This window comes from Stegostoma tigrinum, chromosome 2, assembly GCF_030684315.1.
Source record: "Stegostoma tigrinum isolate sSteTig4 chromosome 2, sSteTig4.hap1, whole genome shotgun sequence".
NCBI lineage: Eukaryota > Metazoa > Chordata > Chondrichthyes > Orectolobiformes > Stegostomatidae > Stegostoma > Stegostoma tigrinum.
The window spans coordinates 11,157,964-11,179,743 of record NC_081355.1 but is presented as its reverse complement, the minus strand read 5'-3'; the positions used below and the strand labels follow the sequence as shown (position 1 = coordinate 11,179,743).

The 21,780-nt window shown below is 41.4% G+C and overlaps 1 protein-coding gene across 17 annotated transcripts in view; it reads left to right on the top strand.

Moving 5' to 3' along the window:
* fars2 (phenylalanyl-tRNA synthetase 2, mitochondrial) overlaps positions 1-21,780 on the top strand; it is a 380,692-nt gene that overhangs the window by 259,723 nt on the left and 99,189 nt on the right. For all 17 annotated transcript variants that reach the window (XM_048520868.2, XM_059652273.1, XM_059652271.1 and 14 more), the window contains one exon: positions 19,372-19,523. In XM_048520868.2, coding sequence (XP_048376825.1) covers positions 19,372-19,523 — 152 coding nt within the window. The remainder of the gene's footprint in view (positions 1-19,371; positions 19,524-21,780) is intronic.

The window sequence follows — 21,780 nt, the reverse complement described above, 5'->3', positions numbered from 1 at the left end:
ACCTGGGCAGTATCCTTTCAATGGTGCATCTGTAGAAGTTGTTGAGGGTCCTTATGATAATGCCAAATTTCCTGAGCCGCCTGAGGAAGAAGTGTTGTGCATTTTTGACCGTTGTATCTACGTGGGAAGCCCAGGACAGGTTGTTGGTTATTATCACTCTGAGGAACTTGGCGCTTTCCACCTTTACAACCTCCGTTTTGTTGATGTAGATGGGGTGTGTTCTCCTCCTTCCTTTCTGAAGCTGATGATCAGGTCTTTAGTTTTGCTGTCATTGAGAGTCAGATGTTTTTATTGTACCATGTCACCTAGTCCTGCTGTAAAAATGCTACAAAAATGGAAATGAATGCTTTTGGAAGATCAGCCCGTTCTTCTCAGTACATCCAAATCTTTATGAATATTTGTTTCTGAGTCACATTCACCCATTTAGTCAATTTAGACATGAGCATTGTTTAAAAAAAAAGACGTGTCGTCAAATATTTTCATCTTGCATGACAGAAACGCAAGAATACCAAATTTCAAATGGATCAATAACCTTGAGTTAGAAGAGGGTGCTGATTAGTGGAGATATTGCCATGTAGCATACACTAGGGAGCAATTAACTATCAAATTTTTCATTAAATTCAAACCAGACAAGTCACCTCTGATTGGTCAAGGAATTATGATGTGGAATACCCAAAAAGTTGTGGCTGACCACCCCCCATCGCCCCCAACCATGGTTTTGATTAATTGAAAAAGAAGCCAAATGCAGGCAAGTGGGGCTAGTTTAGTTTGGAAAACCTGGTTTGACACGGATGAGTTGGACCAAAGGGTCTGTTTCACTCTGATAATCTTAAATCAGTTGTTTTGTGTAATTCGTAGCACAGTCTGGATTAGCTAAAAAATGTTGTTTGCCTAACGGTGGACACTACGAGTTCAGACTTTTGTAAGTCGAACTGGCTGAGTTCTGTGCCTGTTGTGAATGGTCAAAGGAATGTAATGTTTGATATGATCTACGGGTCATTGGGACTGACATCACACCAGCATTGAACTTCATATAACCACATTACTCATTTATGTGGTAGGCAGAAAGCCTTTTCAGCTTGATGGCAGCATCTTATTAGTAGGGAAAAAATTGTGTAGTTGCCGCAGAGTAACATTGTGAAACATTGTTCATCTGGTGCTCAAATTTCAGGGACAGTTTACCCTTCAAGCATAATCTGAAAAATGCTGACCACATTTCAATACCAACAGTGATGATCTTAAGCCCATTCATGAGTTTGCATGTCATGCACAATCAGTGATTTGATCAGATAGCTCTTATCCCACAGGATGGCTTTGATAGGCCCATTTTGACATTTAAAAAGCTCAAAACTCATTTACGAGGTTGCTGATTATGGCAGTCTTAACATGTAGAGTAATCCCAATGCATAAAATGACCAGTGCAGCTGAGCATGAAGTAGACAGCAATGGAGAACCCATGAGTTGATTTCTCAACCAGCAAATTGAGGAAAGGAAGCTCGCTTTAATACTCTATTTCAGTGGTGAGCTGAGCACAGGATTGAGCTCATTTAAGATTACAAGGAAATTCTTACATGCATCTGTAGGATTTCAATATAATAAACATATCATCAACATTATCAGAAATATGCAAGTACTAGGAGGTTTGTGGCTATTCTATGAAAGGCATGGTAATGCCATCTATTTGGGCATTAAAATTTACACACACATTAGTGTCAGTAAAACTTAACTCAATTACATGAGTTGCTAAGTTCACAAGTTTAATGAATTTCAATTTGTCTAGCCTGTCTAGGTTGCCATGATACAATGACATAGTGCAAACAGCTATGGTTTCCTTGAGCAGTACATTAGTAAAGAACTGCATGTAAAAATTTCCTTAAATATCTTAATGGGCTCCATTCTTTGCTGAAATTCATGCAGTATGAATTGGTTTTCCCTTTGAAATTTGGTATTTTTGCCATTTTGGCATGATAAGCACAAGACAAAACTCTTTGCCAATTTGTCTCTTCTTTTTAAAGCACTTCTCAGACTTATCAATTTGTTTTCATAATTTAACTCCATAAAAAGCATATACATGCTTATTCTGTGTTCAGTGCTCAAAAAGCACCAGAAAATACCTTTAGTGTTCAAAAAAATGATTTTAAAAATTAATTCATGAAATGTGAACTTCACTGGCTAGGTTAATGATTATTGCCTAATGCGTCCCTAGTTGCCCTTGAGAAGGTGATGAGCTGTCTTCATGAACCGCTGCCGTCCATGCACTGTAGATGGGTACACAGTGTGAATTGGGATTTTGATCCAGTGACACTGAAGAAATTTTTCATCCTTTGTCCCGTTCTACACCTGAATTGTATCCATTCTCAATTCCTTGTATGGTTTTTATGGTTGCTGCACTTGACTGAAGATGAACAATACAAGTTACATCTACACAGTTATCATATGGTTCTGTTGACACCTGTAGCAATCTCAGTTACAGATTGGGCTGACTACCACCATTACAACCTGCCGCTTTCTGCTTCCAGAGTTGACATTCAGTTCGGATCACCTTAAATTGAATGACTGATAACGTCAAGAGAGATTTTTAAGTTTGCTCTATGAATTTTTAGAAAAGATAAATTGCTTCACTTCATGTAACAGAACGCTGTTAACCTTTCACATTTATTGACAGTCATGTTCTGTACTGTCCAACTCTGCCTCCTTTTACAAAGTAGCTTATTTGTAGGGAAATAAGGAACAATACCACAACCTCTTGACACCTAGTGAAGAAATTTAGCTAGCTCCCTCTTGAGGCACCAGCAACTGAAATATGCTAGGAAAATAGAATATTTAAGCGTAAGCAAATGAATAAAAAATAAATTTAAAACGGAGGTTGGGAACTTTACTGGGAAAGTAAATATATGGACTGTACGAAGACTAATGAAATGTTGCTCTTTATCTCAAGTGCTGTGAACTAAAGGGTCTGGAAGTTAGGTTAGATTATATAAAACTCTCGTTAGACCACATTTAGAGTACCATATTTCCCACCAGAAACTGTCTACTTTATTAAGTTTTATTTTAAAAGGGCACTACATTCAGTTCTTAACCCACCTTAGGAAGAATAAATTGAAGGGGTTAAAAAGGCTAAATTGTGAAAACTGCTTCTAGATTTGCATTCCCTTGAGTTTAGAATATTAAAGATGATGTAACAGAGGTTTTTAATAAGAAGATAGGGGAGGCAGTGGAATAGTTGTAATGTCACATTGTAATTCAGATCCCAAGCTAATTCTCTGGAGACACAGGTTTGAATCTCACTATGGCAAATGGTGAAATTTGAATTCAGTTTGAAATTCTAAAAAACATGGAATTAAAAGCTGCTCTAATCACCACAGTGGATTTTTCTAAGAGCCCATTTGGCTCATTAATGTCCTTTTAAGGAAGGAAATTTTTCATTCTTACATGACCTGGCCTACATGTGACTCTGAACCCACAGCGATATGATTCTTAACTTCTTTAAAAATTCATATATATGCAGGACGAGGGCATCACTGGTTAGGCCAGCATTTACTGCCCAATCCTAATTGCTCAGAAGGCAGTTAAGAGTCAACCACCTGCTGTGGGTCTGGAATCACATATAGTCCAGACCACTTAAGAATGGCAGTTTCTTTCCCTGAAGGGCAACAGTGAACCAGATGGGTTTTCCCCAAAATCAGCAATGAATTTGCAGTAATCATTAAACTCTTAATTGCAGATTTTCATTGACTTCAAGGTCCACCATCTGTCATGGCGGGATATGAACCCAGGTCCCTGGAACATTACCTGGGTCTTTAGTTTAACATTCCATTGATAATACCACTAGGCCACTGCCTCCCCTTTGACGTCTGAAATGACCTTAGCAAGTCACTCAGATCAAGGGTAATTAAAGATGGGCAATAAATGCTCAGCCAATAATACATACAGCCCAATAAGTTGGTTCATTTAGTAGGTCAGGCCAAACAAGGGAATGTAACCTCAGAAAAACTAAAATTAGAACTCAGCTCAGAGGATGTCAGGAAACAAGGGTGACAAACGGTAGTAGTCTCTCAAAAGCTGTCGGATAGGTCAATTGAAGATTTCAAAACTGTGGTTGATTTTAGTTAGATTCCCTGACTGTTAATATCTTTACCTAATGTGATGTAACTGGAGTTAAGGTACAAATCAGCTGTCGTGTAGTTCAAGGGACCTGAATGACTTACAAAGTTTGCTGTACTTAAGGTGCAATGTATTGGGCATCAGTGGATAGAAATCTATTAATATCCATGTCCTTTCTTAATTATTATTAAAAGATTGCACTGAGGTTACAATGTATGGAGTAGGATTTATTGGAACTGGCTTCATCTTTTATTTTGTAAAATTGTTCAAATCATGAACATGCTACTTCTGTCAAGCTGCAAAGTAATGTATTCAAAGTTTTCCATAATGAAACCATGCAGGTAATTTATTGGACCAAATCAAAAAGTGTGTAAAATCTTCAGTAATTTTAATCAGGACTGGTTGTAAGTTGTTGTCAGGAATTTGCATGTGCAATGTATTTGGAAGATGCCGTATGAATTGTCATCTGGTGGTATTGCTTGTACACCTGCTGACTACTGAGTTTTAGCCACTATGTGTAAATTTTTGAAGAATATTTATAAAAAATTTGGATTGACTCATTATGAAAGAAACAGTTTTGAATCTGGGGATCAAAACATCTGGTACCGAAGTGGCAATATTTGTAGTTTATCAATTAAGGTATAAGAAAAAGCCATAACTTTCTAGAAAGTGATTCAATATTCTTCAACTTACAATGACATATCTTGATGTAAAATAATCCTCATGACAGACTATACATATAACCTGCTTTAACTTGACTATGTCCCTTTAATACCCTTCCCCAGCTTTTGATTTCTTTCTGATTCCGTCAGGTTTTTTGGACAATAGAATTTTTCCTGTCCAAGAGTACTTGCTGCCAGGTCTCCATATTATAGTTAATATTACAAATATTAACCTGCCTAGCAGATGCTGGAGACTGAAGTTAACTGTGAGCTTGACCAATGAATAACAGAAGACAGTTCTATCATTCATGGAAGAGTAGATTACAGAAGGTCCCAACCCAGTCATCTGCCATAACATTCAACCCCACCAGGGCTACAAAAGATGCCGTAACGGATCGACTGGCTGGATATAACCACTCTATTTTCACCTCTCTTTGTATATTTGGCCACCGTGTATAGGTGGCCATTGACCCAGTATCCCCACTTTATGCATCAGCTGAAGTTGAAGGCTCCACCAGTCAGTTAACAGTTCCAAATATTTTTCTAGCATGGGCAGTGGATCCTAATTTCCGTTTTTCTCTCTGTCAATTACCAGGGGACATATGTTTAAGATAAAAGGGTAAGTTTAAAGGGATGCGGGAGGCAAATTTTTTACGCAGAGGGTGCCTAAGTGCCTGGAATGCACTCCCTGACGAGGTGTTGGAGGGAACCGAATCACAACGTTTTAGAGGCATCTTGACAGATATATGAATAGGCTGGGAATAGAGGGATACGGACCACATAGAGGCAAAAGGTCTTGATTTAGAAAGGCAACAGCACAGGCTTAGTGGACTGAACTGCCTGTGCCTGTGCTGTACTGTTCTTTGTTCAAGTGATAGGGGAGAAGCCTGATGATTACAATGATACTTTTTCTCGGATAATGACTTAGCAACATTCCTATCACACCACTCAGATTTGATATGGTGCCAGGCTTTGGTTGATGCATTCTTGTGCAGTGCCTTTGGACATTTTACACTAATAAAAGTTAAAATTGTTGTTGATGTTCAGAATGTAGGGAAGAAGAAAGTTCTAGAGGTCAAGAAAAATAACCTTATTTTTCCCCCAGAAACACTCATTGGTGTTTGAGATTTAATTTTTGGCTGCACCAAGATGATACCAAAATCTGTGGCCATTACTGCTGATTGCCTCTCTTTACAGGGCATATACTCTGTTACACAGGGTGGAGCAGTTGTGCTGTTCCCAGGGTGCCTAAGACTTAGGGTAAATATCTAAAACTTGCAAATCTGACCAAGTTTGTTGGGTCAAGTCGGAATAAACGCTTTTGGGGATGTTTGATCTGCCTGCACAGAGGTTCAGGACAAATTAGCAATATTGATTTGCTACATTTCCCTGCTTTCCACTGACACGTATTCACCTTTGGGTTGCAATTTCTTTTTTGCTGACCATTGCCAAACCATTTTTCATCATCAGTTGATGAACAATATACCCTTCACTACGTCATGCCCTCAGAAGTGATTTGGAAGGGTATTTTAGCTAACAAAGCCTGATAACAAAGCTCTTTCTATGACTACATTAGGTAAGTGTGATCAGAAAGAGTATATACCACTGCATTTCAAGTATCAACTAAAAGCAACAGTGTAAATATTTTAAGCGCTGTTGCAAAATAATTCTTGTTGTTTAGCAAAATGTACAAGAAATTCGGTGCCCATATGAGTAATTTATCTCCTTGTCAGATTTTTCATTTAGTTTTTACTATTTAAACTAAACAACAGCAGAGATTTTATTCTGTAGTATGGTGAAATATTGTACTGCACTTAGTACCTACAGCTTTATAACCCAAGCTTTCCCTACTGTCCCATTTTCAGTATTTACTCAGATATTTATATTCCGCAAATAGATTGTTTTGTCCAATACTCAGTTATATCTATTTCCTCATAGCTCCATATGACTGTCCTCCAGTTAATGAAACTGTGACTTACAAAAATAAATGAAACTATCCTCCCCACCCCACTCTTAACAGAAAAGCGACGTTCTGTTTAAACAGCCGTCTCTGTTTATTGTACATCTTCATTGTTCAATGTCAAATTGACTTGGCACTGTACTTCCTGCCCCACTCAATTGGTCATGGACATCTCTAATGAACCATAAATAGATAAATGTTCAAGGAGGACTGTGTTTACTCAGTTGCATTTTCTATTTGGCAAGGGGTGGGGATGGATGTCACGATCACTGCAATAGTTTTCTCTCTGGAGAGGGGGAGGGGGAATAGGAAGAAGAGAGCAGGGTCCAAATTATTCATAAATATTCTTCTTGGGGAGTTATGGTAGTGTGACATATTGCAAGGGTGTCAGCTGTTATCCCTAAGGTCCTGCAGCCTGCTATTCTTTCTGCTGAGAGTTGCCTCAGCCCCAGCCACTGATTAGGATTAAAGAACCAAAGCACCGCATTGCAGTGCTGTTCTCCACACTGCAAGGATATATGGCATATTAGCACCGAGACAGCTCAGTGGCCAGCAGTCTCACAGCATGTTTAGATTTGTGCCTATTATTGTGCTCCAGTATTACAATCATTGCAAATTCAATTGCAAGTGCCTTGAGTCTGTAAATTTTATTTTAAGATCAGTTTAATATGAATTCAAAAAATGCTTAACTGTGAGCAATTAAAAAAGTTGAAAAATCACTGATATTGATCCAGTGGTAATTTCGTACCTTCACAAAATAGGCTTGCTTTGTCAGTGGTTTCTGTTGCCTAGAAACCCTTTGTAATCTGCCTGTCACGTGTTGATCATCACCTCACATCACCAGCACTCTATACTTCACAAAAGTATTATATTAGATGTCCACATAAGATCAAAAAATGTATTTGTGGAAGTTGAATTCACTGGGCTTGCTATCCTGTCAATTATTCTATAGTCTCACAGAAACCCCAGATGTTGGACCACAAATTCATTTTTTTAAAACTTCAAATGAAAGATCTAACAAGATAATGTTTACCTAACTTAGTCCCCACAACTGGAATCCTAATTTGCCGAGTATACTTCTGTTTACTTTGCATAACAGCTAGCCCTACAATGCAGAGATGCGTCAGAATTTAGGATCAGGAGTTGGCCCTGGTCTGCCATTTATCTTTTAAAGGATGGATAGCATGAATATTACATTTATTAAAAGTTACTGTGTTTTTTGAGATCTTGAAGGATAATTTTAAAATTATTCTGAGCTTTATCAACGGGTCCCCATGCTGTACTTCCAATTGTTAATACATAGGTCTAGATTTTCATTCTGGAACCTGATCCCAACTCTGGGATGAATTCCAGTTCAGGAACCCAGAACTGCTGATAGCAGGATTCCGAAATTAATTTTGGTGGCTCACTAAGAAGTTGCATGGAGTTCCCAAGGCTGGAGAAGCAGTAGGATGCCTTCCAGACCCGTCAATTTAATTGCCCCACAGTCATTGGTGGGAGCTACTGCTGGAAAGTTTAAAAAAAAGAGAGGCCATCTTAAGATGAAAGCACCTTATGACAGATTTATAAATACAAAGATGTCACAGCTACCGGCTACCATCATGGAGGGGACTGATGGCTTTGACAGATGAGGGAGAGATTTCCTTGTAGGAAGGAGCTCTGGGATCCGATCTTGTCCCAGGAGATTGGCTCCATCACTTAACCATTTTTTGGCTTCAGCAGACAGAATACCCATTTGATGAGTAGAAAATTCCTTAATCGACCACTTGTAGGCAGGTAGTTGTCAATCACACCCATCCTGATCCAGCCTTTTCCAAAATAGCCATTAGTGGGAAAATACCTGCAAAGTGACACAGTGGCCAATGGCAGAACATTGCCAACTGAGACATCAGTGAGTCAGCCTCTGCACTGAATGAGAATTTGTGCCAGAGTTTCTTTTCCTCATATTGTAAACAGTTAAGGGTTAAGTATCCACACCTCCTCCTAGCAGTTTGCTAGAAATCTCCACTTGTATCTGAATGAGAGTGTTCTCTCCCTACAATCTGTGAAAACCTGGTTGCCCTGTATTTCAACAGTTTAAGGGTCTGTTCTCTGCAGGAATCGACATTCTAATGTTGAGGACTCCATCAATGTTAGAACTTCCCTTGCTGCTGTGGGATCAGCACAACTGCGAGCATTACTCTGGCCCATTATGGGGCTTTTGAATGCTTGCCTCCATGTACCTACATTTAAAGAATGTGGAGTCAATAAGCAAAGCTTGATGGTGGGCTACGATCCAGATTCAGCCAAGCATCATTAGGGAGCTTTTGCTGGTGCTCTACATGGCCGCAGCCTAGTTAATCGCATTCTCCCATCTGGCAATCTGTCCTATATTCCCAATAGTAAAAACCCGATGAAAAGAACAGCAAGAAGGAAGAGACTCACTTTGGTGGAAGATGTCATTGATTCATTTGCAATATTTTGTCCAGAAGTGACAGAGTGGAGAGGGGCTTTGGGGACAGATGGTGAGGTGATAATTGCTGGCCTCACTGCAATTTCTATTCAGGTTTCCTTGGCCAAGCAGGATAGTCCTTTTCAGTTTTACCATCTCTTCAGAAAAGTAGCTCTCACCTTTCCACATAATCTAAAAGAAAACTAATAGGAGGCATCACTAGACCATGGAGCTAACTGGAGTCTTCACTCCAGAAAGCTTATGGATCCTCCTTACTGTCTCCTTCACTGATCAGATGTGCACCAATCCTTGGCTTTGAGTCAGCAACGGTCAGCCATGAAGATCTCCCATCCAGCAGTGGTCAGCCCTCAGTTTCTTCTCAGGATTGCTGCTGTGTCACTTGCAGCTTCCAAAGTAGGACTGAATGTAGGTTCCAACAGCCCTTTAAAAATGGTACAGGTCCTTTTCTTCACAACAGCTCATGCTAAGATTGGCATCACATGGCTCACCCGTACTATGCATGGCTCAATTGGCCAGTCATTAACAGCTGACCATTTTGCTAGATGTGGTAATGTGTTTCAAAGGTGAAAATTGCCACATGTGATTTGCTGTTAGAAAAGCCATTCGGTGTGTGGGATCACATTTCCAGGTGTAAACATTTCTTTAAAACTACAACTTGAACAGAAGAGTGGCACACTGGCCTCTCACTGGCCTACATCTGGGCCAGAGGTTCTGGATTTAAGTGCTAACTGCCAAGGAGGATTGCAATAACATGTCTAAGCGAGTTGATGAAAAATAAATCTTGAAGAGAGGTTGGGGATCAAGTCCACCTGCCCTTGGGTGTGCGTCCCAGACATGTTTGAGCAGGTTGATTGATATGATTTATTTGTATACTGTCAGTCCACAGGTCCTTAGATGCAATAGTTGTGTCTGTATCTCTGGGCCAGAAGATCTGGATTAAATGCCCACCTATTTTACAGATATGTCAGAAAGTCACCAAGGAGGTTTTTTATAGCGGATGAGTTCTTGAGGTACATTTGTAGCATGTCCAACTCTGGACATAGGGACCCTGAGGAGGCAGTGGATGCAGGATCTTTGAATATTTCAACAGCAGACATGGATAGATTCTTGGTAAGCAAGGGGCCAAAAGGTCATTGAAAGCAGTGGGAATATGAATTGGAGATTGCGGTCATGCTAACCGTGATCAAATTCATTGGCAGAATGGGCCTGAGGGCCAAATGCCCTATGCTGCTCCTTGCCCCTAGAGCCATGTTGACTATCCCTAATCAGTCCTTACCTTTCCAAATACTTTTCCCACAGAATCCCCTCCAGCAACTTGCCCACAACTGATGTCAATCTCGTCGGTCTACAGTTCCGCAGCTTTTCCTTACCACCTTTCTTCAATAGTGGAACCACTAGGTCCAGTTTTTCCCACCTGTGTCTGTCACTGCTATAGATATCTCAGCAAGTGGCTCAGCAATCACTTCCGTAGCTTCCCACAGATTTCTAGGGTACACCTAATCAGGTTCCGGGGATTTATCCACCGTTATGCATTTTAAAACGTCCAGCACTACCACCTCTGTACTAAGGCCCTTTTTCAAGATATCACTATTTATTTCTCCTTTTTTTATTCACTCACGGGATGAGGGCATCGCTGGCCAGGCAGTATTTATTGCCCATCCCTAATTGCCCAGGGGGCAGTTAAGAGTCAACCACATTGCTGTGGATCTGGAGTGACATGTAGGCCAGATCAGGTATGGATGGCAGTTTCCTTCCCTAAAGGGCATTCGTGAACCATATGGGTCTTTTCTCGTAGAGTTTGTAGAGTCCCTTTGGATTCGCCTTAACTCTGTTTGCCAAAACTATCTCATGGCTTCTTTTTGCTTTCCTGATTTCCCTCTTCAGTATACTCCTACTGCCGTTGTACTCCTGTAGGGACTAACTCAATCCCTGCTATATACCTGACATTAGTGCTATAGTGGACAATGAAGAAGGTTAACTTAAGAGTTCAATGGAACCTTGATCCGATGGGTTGATAGGCCAAGGAGTGGCAGATGGAGTTTAATGTAGATAAATATGGGGTGCTGCATTTTGGAAAGGCAAATTGGGGCAGGACTTATACACTTAACTCTAAGGTTCTGGGGAGTGTTGCTGAACAAAGAGACCTTGGAGTGCAGATTCATAGTTCCTTGAAAGTGGAGTCGCAGGTAAATAGGATAGTGAAGAAGGTGTTTTGTACATTTCCCTTTATTGGTCAAGACATTGAGTATAGGAATTGGGAGGTCATTGTTGTGGCTGTACAGGACATTGGTTAGGCCAGTTTTGGAATACTGCATTTAATTCTGGTCTCCATCCTATAGGAGGGAAGCTGTGAAACTTGAAAGGGTTCAGAAAAGATTTAAAATGAGTGAGTGAGTGAGGTTCTTAATGAGTACTTTGCGTTGGTGTTCACCGAGGAAAGGGACATGACAGATGTTGAGGTAAGGCATAGATGTTTGATCACTCCTGGTCAAGTCTGCATCAGGAGGGGGGAATGTTGGGTATTCTAAAAGGCATTAGGGTGGACAAGTCCCCAGGCCCAGATGAGATCTTTCCTAGGTTACTGAGGGAAGTGAGAGAGAAAATATCTGGGGCCTTAACAGATATCTTTGCAGCATCCTTCAGCATGGGTGAGGTCCCGGAGGACTGGAGAATTGCTAATGTTGTCCCCTTATTTAAGAATGTAGCCAATGTGTGTTCATAACTAAAACTGTCCAGCCCAGGTAACATCCTTCCAAATTTCTTCGCACCCTCTCCAGTGCAATTACATCTGTATTATATGGATTCCAGTACTACACACTGTACTCAAGCTGTTGCCTAACTAGCTTTTATACAGTTCCAGCATAACTTTCCTGCCCTTTAACTCTATGCCTCCATACATCTTCTTAACCATTTTATCTACCTGTCTCCCAACCTTAAGCAGTGGATGGACATGCACATTAGGGGCCTTCTCAGCAAGGAGTGCCCTAGGGTCCTACCATTTATTATACATTCCCTTACTTTGTTTTTCTTGCCCAAGTGCATCAGCTCACACTTAGCAATGTTGAATTCCATTTGTCACTGAGCAGCCCATCTGACTAGCGCATCTATATTTTCCTGCAATCTAAAGCTATTCTCCTCACTGTTTACCATCCCAACAATTTTTGTATAATCTGCAAAGTTACTGATGAATCTCTCAAATTTATATATGACACAACACAAGGACCCCAACGTGATCCCTGCAGAACCCCACTAGACACAGCCTTCCAGTCACAAAACAACCCTTAACCATCACCCTCTACTTCCTGCACCTCAGCCAATGCTGGATAAATTGACTACCTTTCCTTCGATCCCGTGGGTTCTTACCTTCTCTATCAGACTCCCATGCGAGGCATTATCAAAGCATTGCTGAGTTCAAGACTACATCAAAGGCATGACCATCATCTACAAATCTGCGCAACTCTTCATAAAATTTAATCAAGTTTGTCAGAGTTGCCTTCCCAATAACAAAACCATGCTCACTGTTCTCAATTAATCCCAGCCTCTCCAAGTGTAGATTAATTCTGTCCCTGAGAATTGCTTCCAATTGGCTCCTCGTTACAGGGTTAGACTGGCTAGTCTGTAATTTCTTGGTTTGTCTCTTGCTCCCTTCCTGAATAATGGTACCGTATTGGTTTTCCTCCAGCCCTCTGGCACCTCTGCTGAGGCCAGAGCGGAAGTGAAAGTTATTGCCAGTGCCTCTATTATTTTCTCCCTAATCTCATTCAACAGGCTGTGGTATATTTCATCTAACCCTGGAGATTTATCAACTTTTAAGCCTGCCTCCTATCTATGTTAATTTCTTTAAGAATATCACAGTCTGTCTCCCTGATTTCTATACCCACATCATCCCTCTCAGTAGTAAACAATAACACAAAGTATTCTCAGATCAATGTACAAATTACAACTGTGGTCTTTCAAGGGCCCTATCCTTTCCCAAGTTACTCTTAATTTACTTATACAACAACATAGAATTTTCTTTTATGTTACTCTGAGCTGGGGCAGGCTTAATTGGGGCCAGATTTAAGCCTTCCCAATTTGGCCCCAACCATGACGACCATTACATTCAGAACATTGATATCCTATAGAAGCGTTTCTCCCTGCGACTCCGGAAATACACACTCACTACAATGTGCCGGCATTTCCAGATACTACAATTAATCCTACGCCAGCTCAGAGCCTCCCTCTCCCTCTCCCAGACACCCAAGATTTACCGGCCAACATCACTCCGCCTACCGCTGACGCCACTCCGTCCACCGCATCCACAGCCAGCAGCTCCAGAGGAGACGATAGCACCCAGCCCTGCCGAGTCTTCACCATCCTCCCAGACCTCCCTCTTACTGAGGACAAACGGTCAGTCCTCAGTAAAGGACTCACCTTTGACCCCTCCACCGAAACATCGATGAATACAGTTCACGTTTGGACATTGAGCAGTTTTTCCGCCGCCCCCACCTCCGTGCTTACTTCTTTAACTGTGAGCCTGGCCCTCCCTCTATTGGCCCCTTCTCCCGCCTTCAACGCATCCCCTCCTCCTAGACACCACCCCAAGGCCTCTGATCCTCCCTCGACCTCTTCATCTCTAATTGCTGTTAAGACATCGATTGCCTTAAACTCTCCACCCCTTTCACCCGCTCCAACCTCTCCCCCACAGAATGTGCAGCCCTCCGCTCCAACCCCAACCTCACCATAAAACTGTGGATAAGGGAGGTGCAGTTGTAGTATGGCGCACTGACCTCTACATCGCTGAGGCCAGATGCCAGCTCTCTGACACCTCCTCCTACCATCCCCTTAATCATGACCCCACACCCGACCACCAAGCCATCATCTCCCAAACCATCCACAACCTCATCACTTCAGGCCACAGCCTCTAACCTCATCATTCTCCAACCCCGCACCGCTCACCCCTATCTCCTTCCCAAAATCCACAAACCTGACTGGCTTGGACGACCCATAGTCTCCGCCTATCTGAACTCCATTTTCTCCCCCTTGATCTAGGAACTCCCTACCTACGCCCATGACACCACCCACGCCCACCTCCACCTCTAAAACTTCCAATTCCCTGGGCCGCAACACCTCATCTTTACCATGGATGTCCAGTCCCTGGACCCCATGCAGACAGCCTAAAGGGCCTCCACTCCTTCCTGTCCTGCAGGCCTGACCAGTCCCCCTCCACTGACATCTGCTGAGCAGAACTCGTCCTCACCCTCAACAACTTCTGTTTCAATTCCTCCCACTTCCTACAAACAAATGGGGTGGCCATAGAAACCCACATGGGCCCAAGCTGTGCCTGCCTCTTTGTAGGATAAGTGGAACAAACCCTCTTCCGACGCTACACTGGCCCTATCCCTCACCCCTTCCTCCGTTACATCGATGACTATGTCGGTGTCACGGACGTAGGTAGGGAGTTCCTAGATCAAGGTTCATCCACTTCACTAACACCTTCCACCTCAACCTTAAGTTCACCTGGACCATCTCTGATACCTCTCTCTCTGTCTCCATGTCTGGCATCCACCTGGAAACCGATATCCATTTCAAGCCTACCGACTCCCACAGCAACCTAGAATACACTTCCTCTCACCCGCCTTCCTGCAAAAAACCAAGCTCAATTCCCAATTCCTTCACCTCTGCCGCATCTGCTCCCAAGATGAGACATTCCACTCCCAGACATCCCCATTGTCCTCATTTTTCAAGGACCGCAGCTTCCCCTCCACAGTGATTGAAAATGCCCTCAACCGTGTCTCTCACATTTCGCACAACTCATCCCTCACACCCCCTACCCACAATAACAACCAAAACAGAATCCCCCTCGTCCTCACGTACCACCCCACCAACCTCCAAATCCAACTCGTCATCCTCCGACACTTGCACCATCTGCAATCTGACCCCACACCAAAGACAATTTTCCCTCCCCACCCTCAGCTGCTTTCCAGAGGGACCACTCTCTCGGTGACTCCCTTGTCCGCTCCACACTCCCCTCCAACCCCACCACCGCCAGCACATTTCCCTGCAACCGGAGCAAGTGCTACGCCTGCCCCTACACTTGCCCCCCCCTCCCCCATCCCAGGCCCTAAGAAGGTCTTCCACATCAAATAGATGTTCACCTGCACATCTGCTAATATGGTATACTACATTCGCTCTTCCCGTTGTGGCCTCCTATACATCAGGGAAACCAAGCGGAGGCTTGGGGACCACTTTGCTGAACACATATGCTCAGCTTGCAACAAACAACTACAGCTCCCAGTCGTGAACCATTTCAACTCCCCATCCCACTCCTTGGACGACATGTCCATCCTGGGCCTCCTGCAGTGCCACAATGATGCCACCTGAAAGCTGCAGGAACAGCAACTCATATTTCGTTTGGGAACCCTGCAGCCCAATGGTATCAATGTGGACTTCATCAGCTTCAAAATATCCCCTCCCCCGACCACATCCTAAAACCTGCCCAGCTTGTCCCCGCCTCCATAACCATTCCTCCCACCTCAAGCCTACCCACTAACCTCATCCCGCCTCCTTGACCTGTCCATTCTCCCTGGACCGACCTATTCCCTCCCTAACTCCCCACCCACATTCACCTTTACTGGCTCTAATCCCATCTCTTTGAACTGTCTGTCTCCTCTCCACCTATCTTCTCCCTTATCCATCTTCTATCCCCCTCCCCCTCTCTCCCTATTTATTTCAGAATCCCCTCCCCCTCCCCCACTTTTGAAGTAGGGTCTTGACCCAAAACGTCAACCTTCCTTCCTCTGATGCTGCTTGGCCCACTGTATTCATACACCTTGTTATCTCAGATTCTCGCATCGGCTGTTCCTACTATCTCTGTAACAATTGTTTTACAGGATGTTTGGTCAGTACTGGAGAGCTCATTAAACTCCACACAGTATGATGATGTCTTAAGAAATTGGGTGAAAGGAACAGCTGTAGGTCTTGAAGGTGCTAGATCTTTTATTGGGTCTCTTCAGATCATACCAGTGTAATTTGTCATTCATGCAACTGTCATTCAATAAAATACCTGTAGTTTAAGACAAGGATCTCCTTTGTTAGATTTGTGGCTTTCTTCTACCAAACTTGACAAAGCAGGCCCTTGTAGATCTCAACTGAAAGCAAGGATGGTAGCAACAAATCCATCCCATGGTGACAAGAGCCTAGCTAGTTCACACAACATTATGATCAATAGTGAGGAATAGTGGGATCCAACATACATCACAACTGACTTGAAGAATGTTTATTGTGAAGATAAAATTAGGAATATGTTCTGTACATTGGTTTAAAACAGAATTCTCCATACAGTTGTAATGTTTTTTTTTCTCATTTTGAACTCCCATTTCAAACACTTAATTTGCCAGAAAAATACGATTACGGCTTTAAAGCAATTCTAATATTTCAGGTCAATTACTTTTTATCAACGATCAGCTCTGATGAAAGTCATTGAGCTGAACTGATAACTTTGTTTCTTTGCCGAGTTTTTCCCAGAAATTTTTGTTTTTGCTTCAGATTTCTAATATCTGCCGTATTTTGCGTTTTGTTTTAAAGAATTCTAATAGTTTGTAGATCTGCTTGCAGGAAATGTGAGAATTTCCAGGTCTAAAAAATTCCTGAGTCTGAATTGTGTGTTCTGTAAAGGATTTATGTTCAGCCCTTTTCTCCAAAGTGGTGATGCTATTCCAGTAACACTCGCTAAGGACATTGTTGAAATAAATCCACCTAAGGACTTTTAATTGATGCAATGCAAACTGTAACAATGGAGCAATAGTTAATGAAGAATGCATTAAAAACAAAACAAGAATTTATGCTGTCCAATGATAGGAGATATGACCGAATGTTGTTGTTGGTGAATTTGTTGGAAAGGGGCCTCACGTTTGTAATTGTTAGATTGTGTATCTACCAGTGTGGTGAAGCCAGGCTTCATTGATGCAGCAGTCTTGAAAATAAGAAGCAATCAGAGGAATGTTTAAAATATTCTGTATATCAGTCATTATTGGGCACAAGTCTGTTGATTTAAACTCATTGGGGTTTTTTTTCCTCTGTGGGAGCAAGTAGAGTGTGTTGCTGAAATGGAATTACGCAGGCTTGTTACATTTTGGTTCTTTTGCACCTCATTACTTTTATACACATCACTTAAAAATAGTGTACAGAGATAGAAAAGGATAAAGCTCTATTCAGTCATGCATGGATAGTAAACAAGCCAAGATTCATTAAGTAGAGACCTGATTGCTTGTTCGCTTCGATGTCTGAATTAGTTCAGGTCACAGACAAAGGACTGAGGTAAATTTAGCCAATTTAGAATTTGATCGTTCAGTTGATTTAGAATATAAAACAGTGAACTGACACAGAGAATATGCATCAACCTTGACATTCATTCTGTAAACTAAATGAATGAGATGGAGAAAATACAAGTTCAAAACCATTACAGAAATATAAACACAAAATTAGGTCAACAATTTACATTTATATAGAACCTGTGAAAATAGTAGAACATTCAAAATGCATATTACAGGAGCATTAGCAAACAAAATTGGACACTGAGCCATCTAAAGACATTTTTGGATAGAGGATGAATAGCTTATTCAAGGAATTTGGTTTTTAAAAAGTAACTCAAAGCTGGAAATAGAGGTGTAAGAACTGAAAGGTTAGGGAGATAAATCTACAGATTAGAGCCTTGAGAGTTGAAGGCATGGTCACCATTTATGACTCGATTAGCATTAGAGTTGTGCAGGGTTCACATTTGAACAAGTACAAAGATCACATACCTAGCTGTTTGGTTATTTATTGGGAGTGAAGATCGCTCATTTATTTTAAAAATGTGGCTTATTTTTAAGAATGTCATGTATATATTCTAGTTGCTTGAAATTAGAAACAAGAACAGTAAATGCAGGAAAGATTCAGCAGAACAAGCAGTATCACTTCTGAGAGATACTGCTTAACAGGCCATTGAAATTAATTAAAGTGAGCCCAGCAGCATAATTAGTCTTTATTCCTGTCAAAAAAAATTCTGGCACTGGAAGTTAACTCTTAAGAGTGACAAGTCTAATTCCTTGACATTTTAAATAATATAGAAGTTTTAAAATATTTTTTTAAACGGAAAGATGAGGTAAATAAGCTTTATTTTGATATTTATATTCTGTATCTGTCTGAAAAGTTCTTCAATCTAATTAGTTAATAAGATGCACAATTGTTTTCCCTGTTCAAACAATTCTCAATTCCCTTTCAGAGGGCACTGTGCAAAATCGACTTTAAATTATTGCAAGTTCCAATGCAAATGCTCATAAAAATAAGTTAATTAAATTATTATAATTGAATTAAATATTTCTACTGTTTTATCTTTGCTGGTTCAGATTTTGTTGTCCAAGTTTTAGATCAGTTTGACATTCCATCAGAACTGAAAGGAAATCAGCGAGTGATTAATGCTTGACGTTTCGGGCCTAGACCCTTCATCAGAGAGGGGGATGGGGTGAGGGTTCTGGAATAAATAGGGAGAGAGGGGAAGGCGGACCGAGGATGGAGAGAAAAGAGGATAGGTGGAGAGGAGAGTATAGATGGGGAGGTAGGGAGGGGATAGGTCAGTCCAGGGAAGACAGACAGGTCAAGGAGGTGGGATGAGGTTAGTAGGTAGGAAATAGAGGTGTGGCTTGGGGTGGGAGGAAGGGATGGGTGAGAGGAAGAACAGGTTAGGGAAGCGGAGGCAGGCTGGGCTGGTTTTGGGATGCAGTGGGATGCAGTTTCGGTCTAGGCCCGAAACATCAGCTTTTGTGCTCCTGAGATGCTGCTGGGCCTGCTGTGTTCATCCAGCTCCACACTTTGTTATCTTGGATTCTCCAGCATCTGCAGTTCCCATTATCGGTGATTAATCCTTTATGTGCAAGCTTAAATCCAAGGAAAAGAGCAGGGTTACAGGGTTAAGGTGGTGGGGGAAACAAAGAGGAAACTCTGTGAAAGAGTTAAAGGAAGTGGACCTTCTCCTTAGTTCTTTCCTCAACGTACTGCTTCACACTCCACTACCACCGTTTTTGTTCCCTAGTTCAATACTTGGTTTAAAAATGACTTAATCTCTAATATCTTTCAATTGAATTGGCCTGAAATGAAGAATGTTTCTCCAACCACAGATTTGTCTGTCAAGGTTTTCTGCTCGTAACTAATTTCTAATCAATTTTGTTTTTCAGCCCCTCAGCAAATACCCACCATTAGTAAATGACATCTCTTTTTGGATTCCAAAAGAAGGATATGAAGAAAATGATTTCTATGATTTGGTGCGAAATATTGGTGGTGACCTGGTGGAGAAGGTCAGCCTTATTGACCAGTTTGCACATCCAAAGTAAGTACCAAAATTTTTTTCACAAATTAATCTATGTACTGATGGGTGCCTAGTAATCTGGACACTGGGTTAGAATTTCTTGCGTAGTTGTGTGCAGCAGCATGGGTAATTTGAACATGAAATAAATATTTACCATCAACAATCGGAGAAACCGAGATACTAGTGTGTTCCATACATGAATGCACTGCATCTGAATTTCCTCCTCTTTTATATTCATCTCTCAATCCCTCCTCTCAAACATGATGTGATTCATTAAAATGGCACTGTCTTCAAGCTAAACAATTAGACACTTGAACTTCCTGCCATAATGCGAAGCTGACGTAAGATTTCTTCCGGAAATTTAGACTGAACAGGAAACAAAGTAATTGTTCTCATGTCTTATTGCTTTTTCCTTGAGCAAATCGTTAACCTTGGTCCTCCCTGAGAGTTACACTGTATTTTCCATTTAATTCAATGCATTTTTGCAGCACCAGTGGGAGTCACATTAGAAACTGAGAAGTATTAACAATTATATGTTATGTGGACATGCTGTTATGCCTGAATGATGGTCAAATGACATGAAATTTTTATTTTTACAATTAAAAAAGGGAATTAGCCGCATGAATTTTGGATGTAATTTTCCAATTACACTCCAGCAGAAAAATTTAAACTACTGTCATAAGGTTACTGAAAATGAAAACAACTGCACATAAAATGTTCTTCCTTAGCAAATCAAGCTTAGACGTTTTAAGTTGCAACGTGGTAATTAATTGTTCGGTCTTTAAGTTGAAAATTAAATCTGAACAGTTGATATCATGACCATTATCATTTTACTAACTGCTGTAATCTTAACAGTGAAATTGTTAGCTTGCTTGTAGGCCAGAATTGCGTCAAGGTTCTGAAAACTATTTTGTTCAAAATCAATGCCTAAACTACTGATTGTAACAAATAATAAATTATTTCTTTTTAAAGTCTTTTTTCCCCCCTTTTCTTTTCGTAGAGCTACCAGTCACTTTAATAGCCCAGAGATCATCTGGGTTCACCACTACCATCTGTATACAATATTCATGGTTACTGCCAAGTGACACTTGCTGGCAGATGTTAACTGAAACTGACTGAGATGCTGCCCACATTAATTCAGTGGATAAATGCATTACTGTTTCTTATCCTGGGTCGTGCATTCTAGGAAGCTAAAAACCACCGATATTTCGCACCAAATCGTAGAAATCATTTTCTTCATATCCTTCTTTTGGGTCTTTTTTGGGGTAGCTGCTGTCAGGCTGGGGGAGATCAAAATATAGAGATTTATAAAATCATGAGGGGCATAGATAGGGCGAATAGCCAAAGTCTTTTTCCTAGGGTGGGGTAGTCCAAAACTAGAGGGCATAGATTTATGGTGAGAAGGAAAGATTTAAAAAAGACCTGAGGGGTAACTTTTTCACACAGAAGTTGGTATGTGTAAGGAATGAGCTGCCAGAGGAAGTGATGGAGGCTGATATGATTCCAACATTTAAAAGGCATCTAGATGGGTATACGAATAGGAAGGGTTTTACAGGGATATGGGCCAAATGCTGACAAATGAGACTAAGTCCGGTTGGTGATACTCTCTCCACCTATCTTCTTTTCTCTCCATCTTCGGTCCGCCTCCCCCTCTCCCCCTATTTATTCCAGAACCCTCACCCCATCCCCCTCTCTGATGAAGGGTCTAGGCCCGAAACGTCAGCTTTTGTGCTCCTGAGATGCTGCCTGGCCTGCTGTGTTCATCCAGCCTCACATTTTGTTGTCTAAGTCCGGTTGGGACGTCTGGTTGGAAAGGACAAGTTGGACTAAATGGTCAGTTTCTGTGCTGTATGACTCTCATTCTATGTCCAGAATACTACTACTATTGAGCAAGTGATTTCTGCTTAGAAACAAGTATCTATGAGAATTGAATTAGATAAATTGATTAGCTTGACAGCACTATCCAGGCTTGACATAATCCCAACCCCTTTCCTAATTGGATTCTATCTGCTGCCATATTTCCTGAGACCTGGTACTGGTGACCTCAGTAGTCATTAGGCACAGATGACAAGTTTATTACAAAGGCAAATTGAGCTCTTATTACATGCATAAATGTTAGTGTAAAGAGGTTCTCCAGCCCTCTAATTTCTAAAGACCGAATTTAACTCATTCAATAACCCATTCACTAATGCAGGTAAAATTTGGCCCTAAGTGTGTTTTGTGCAAACATGGAGTTATGTCTGTGATTGCTTGTGCCCTGACTCTAGATTTAGGTTAC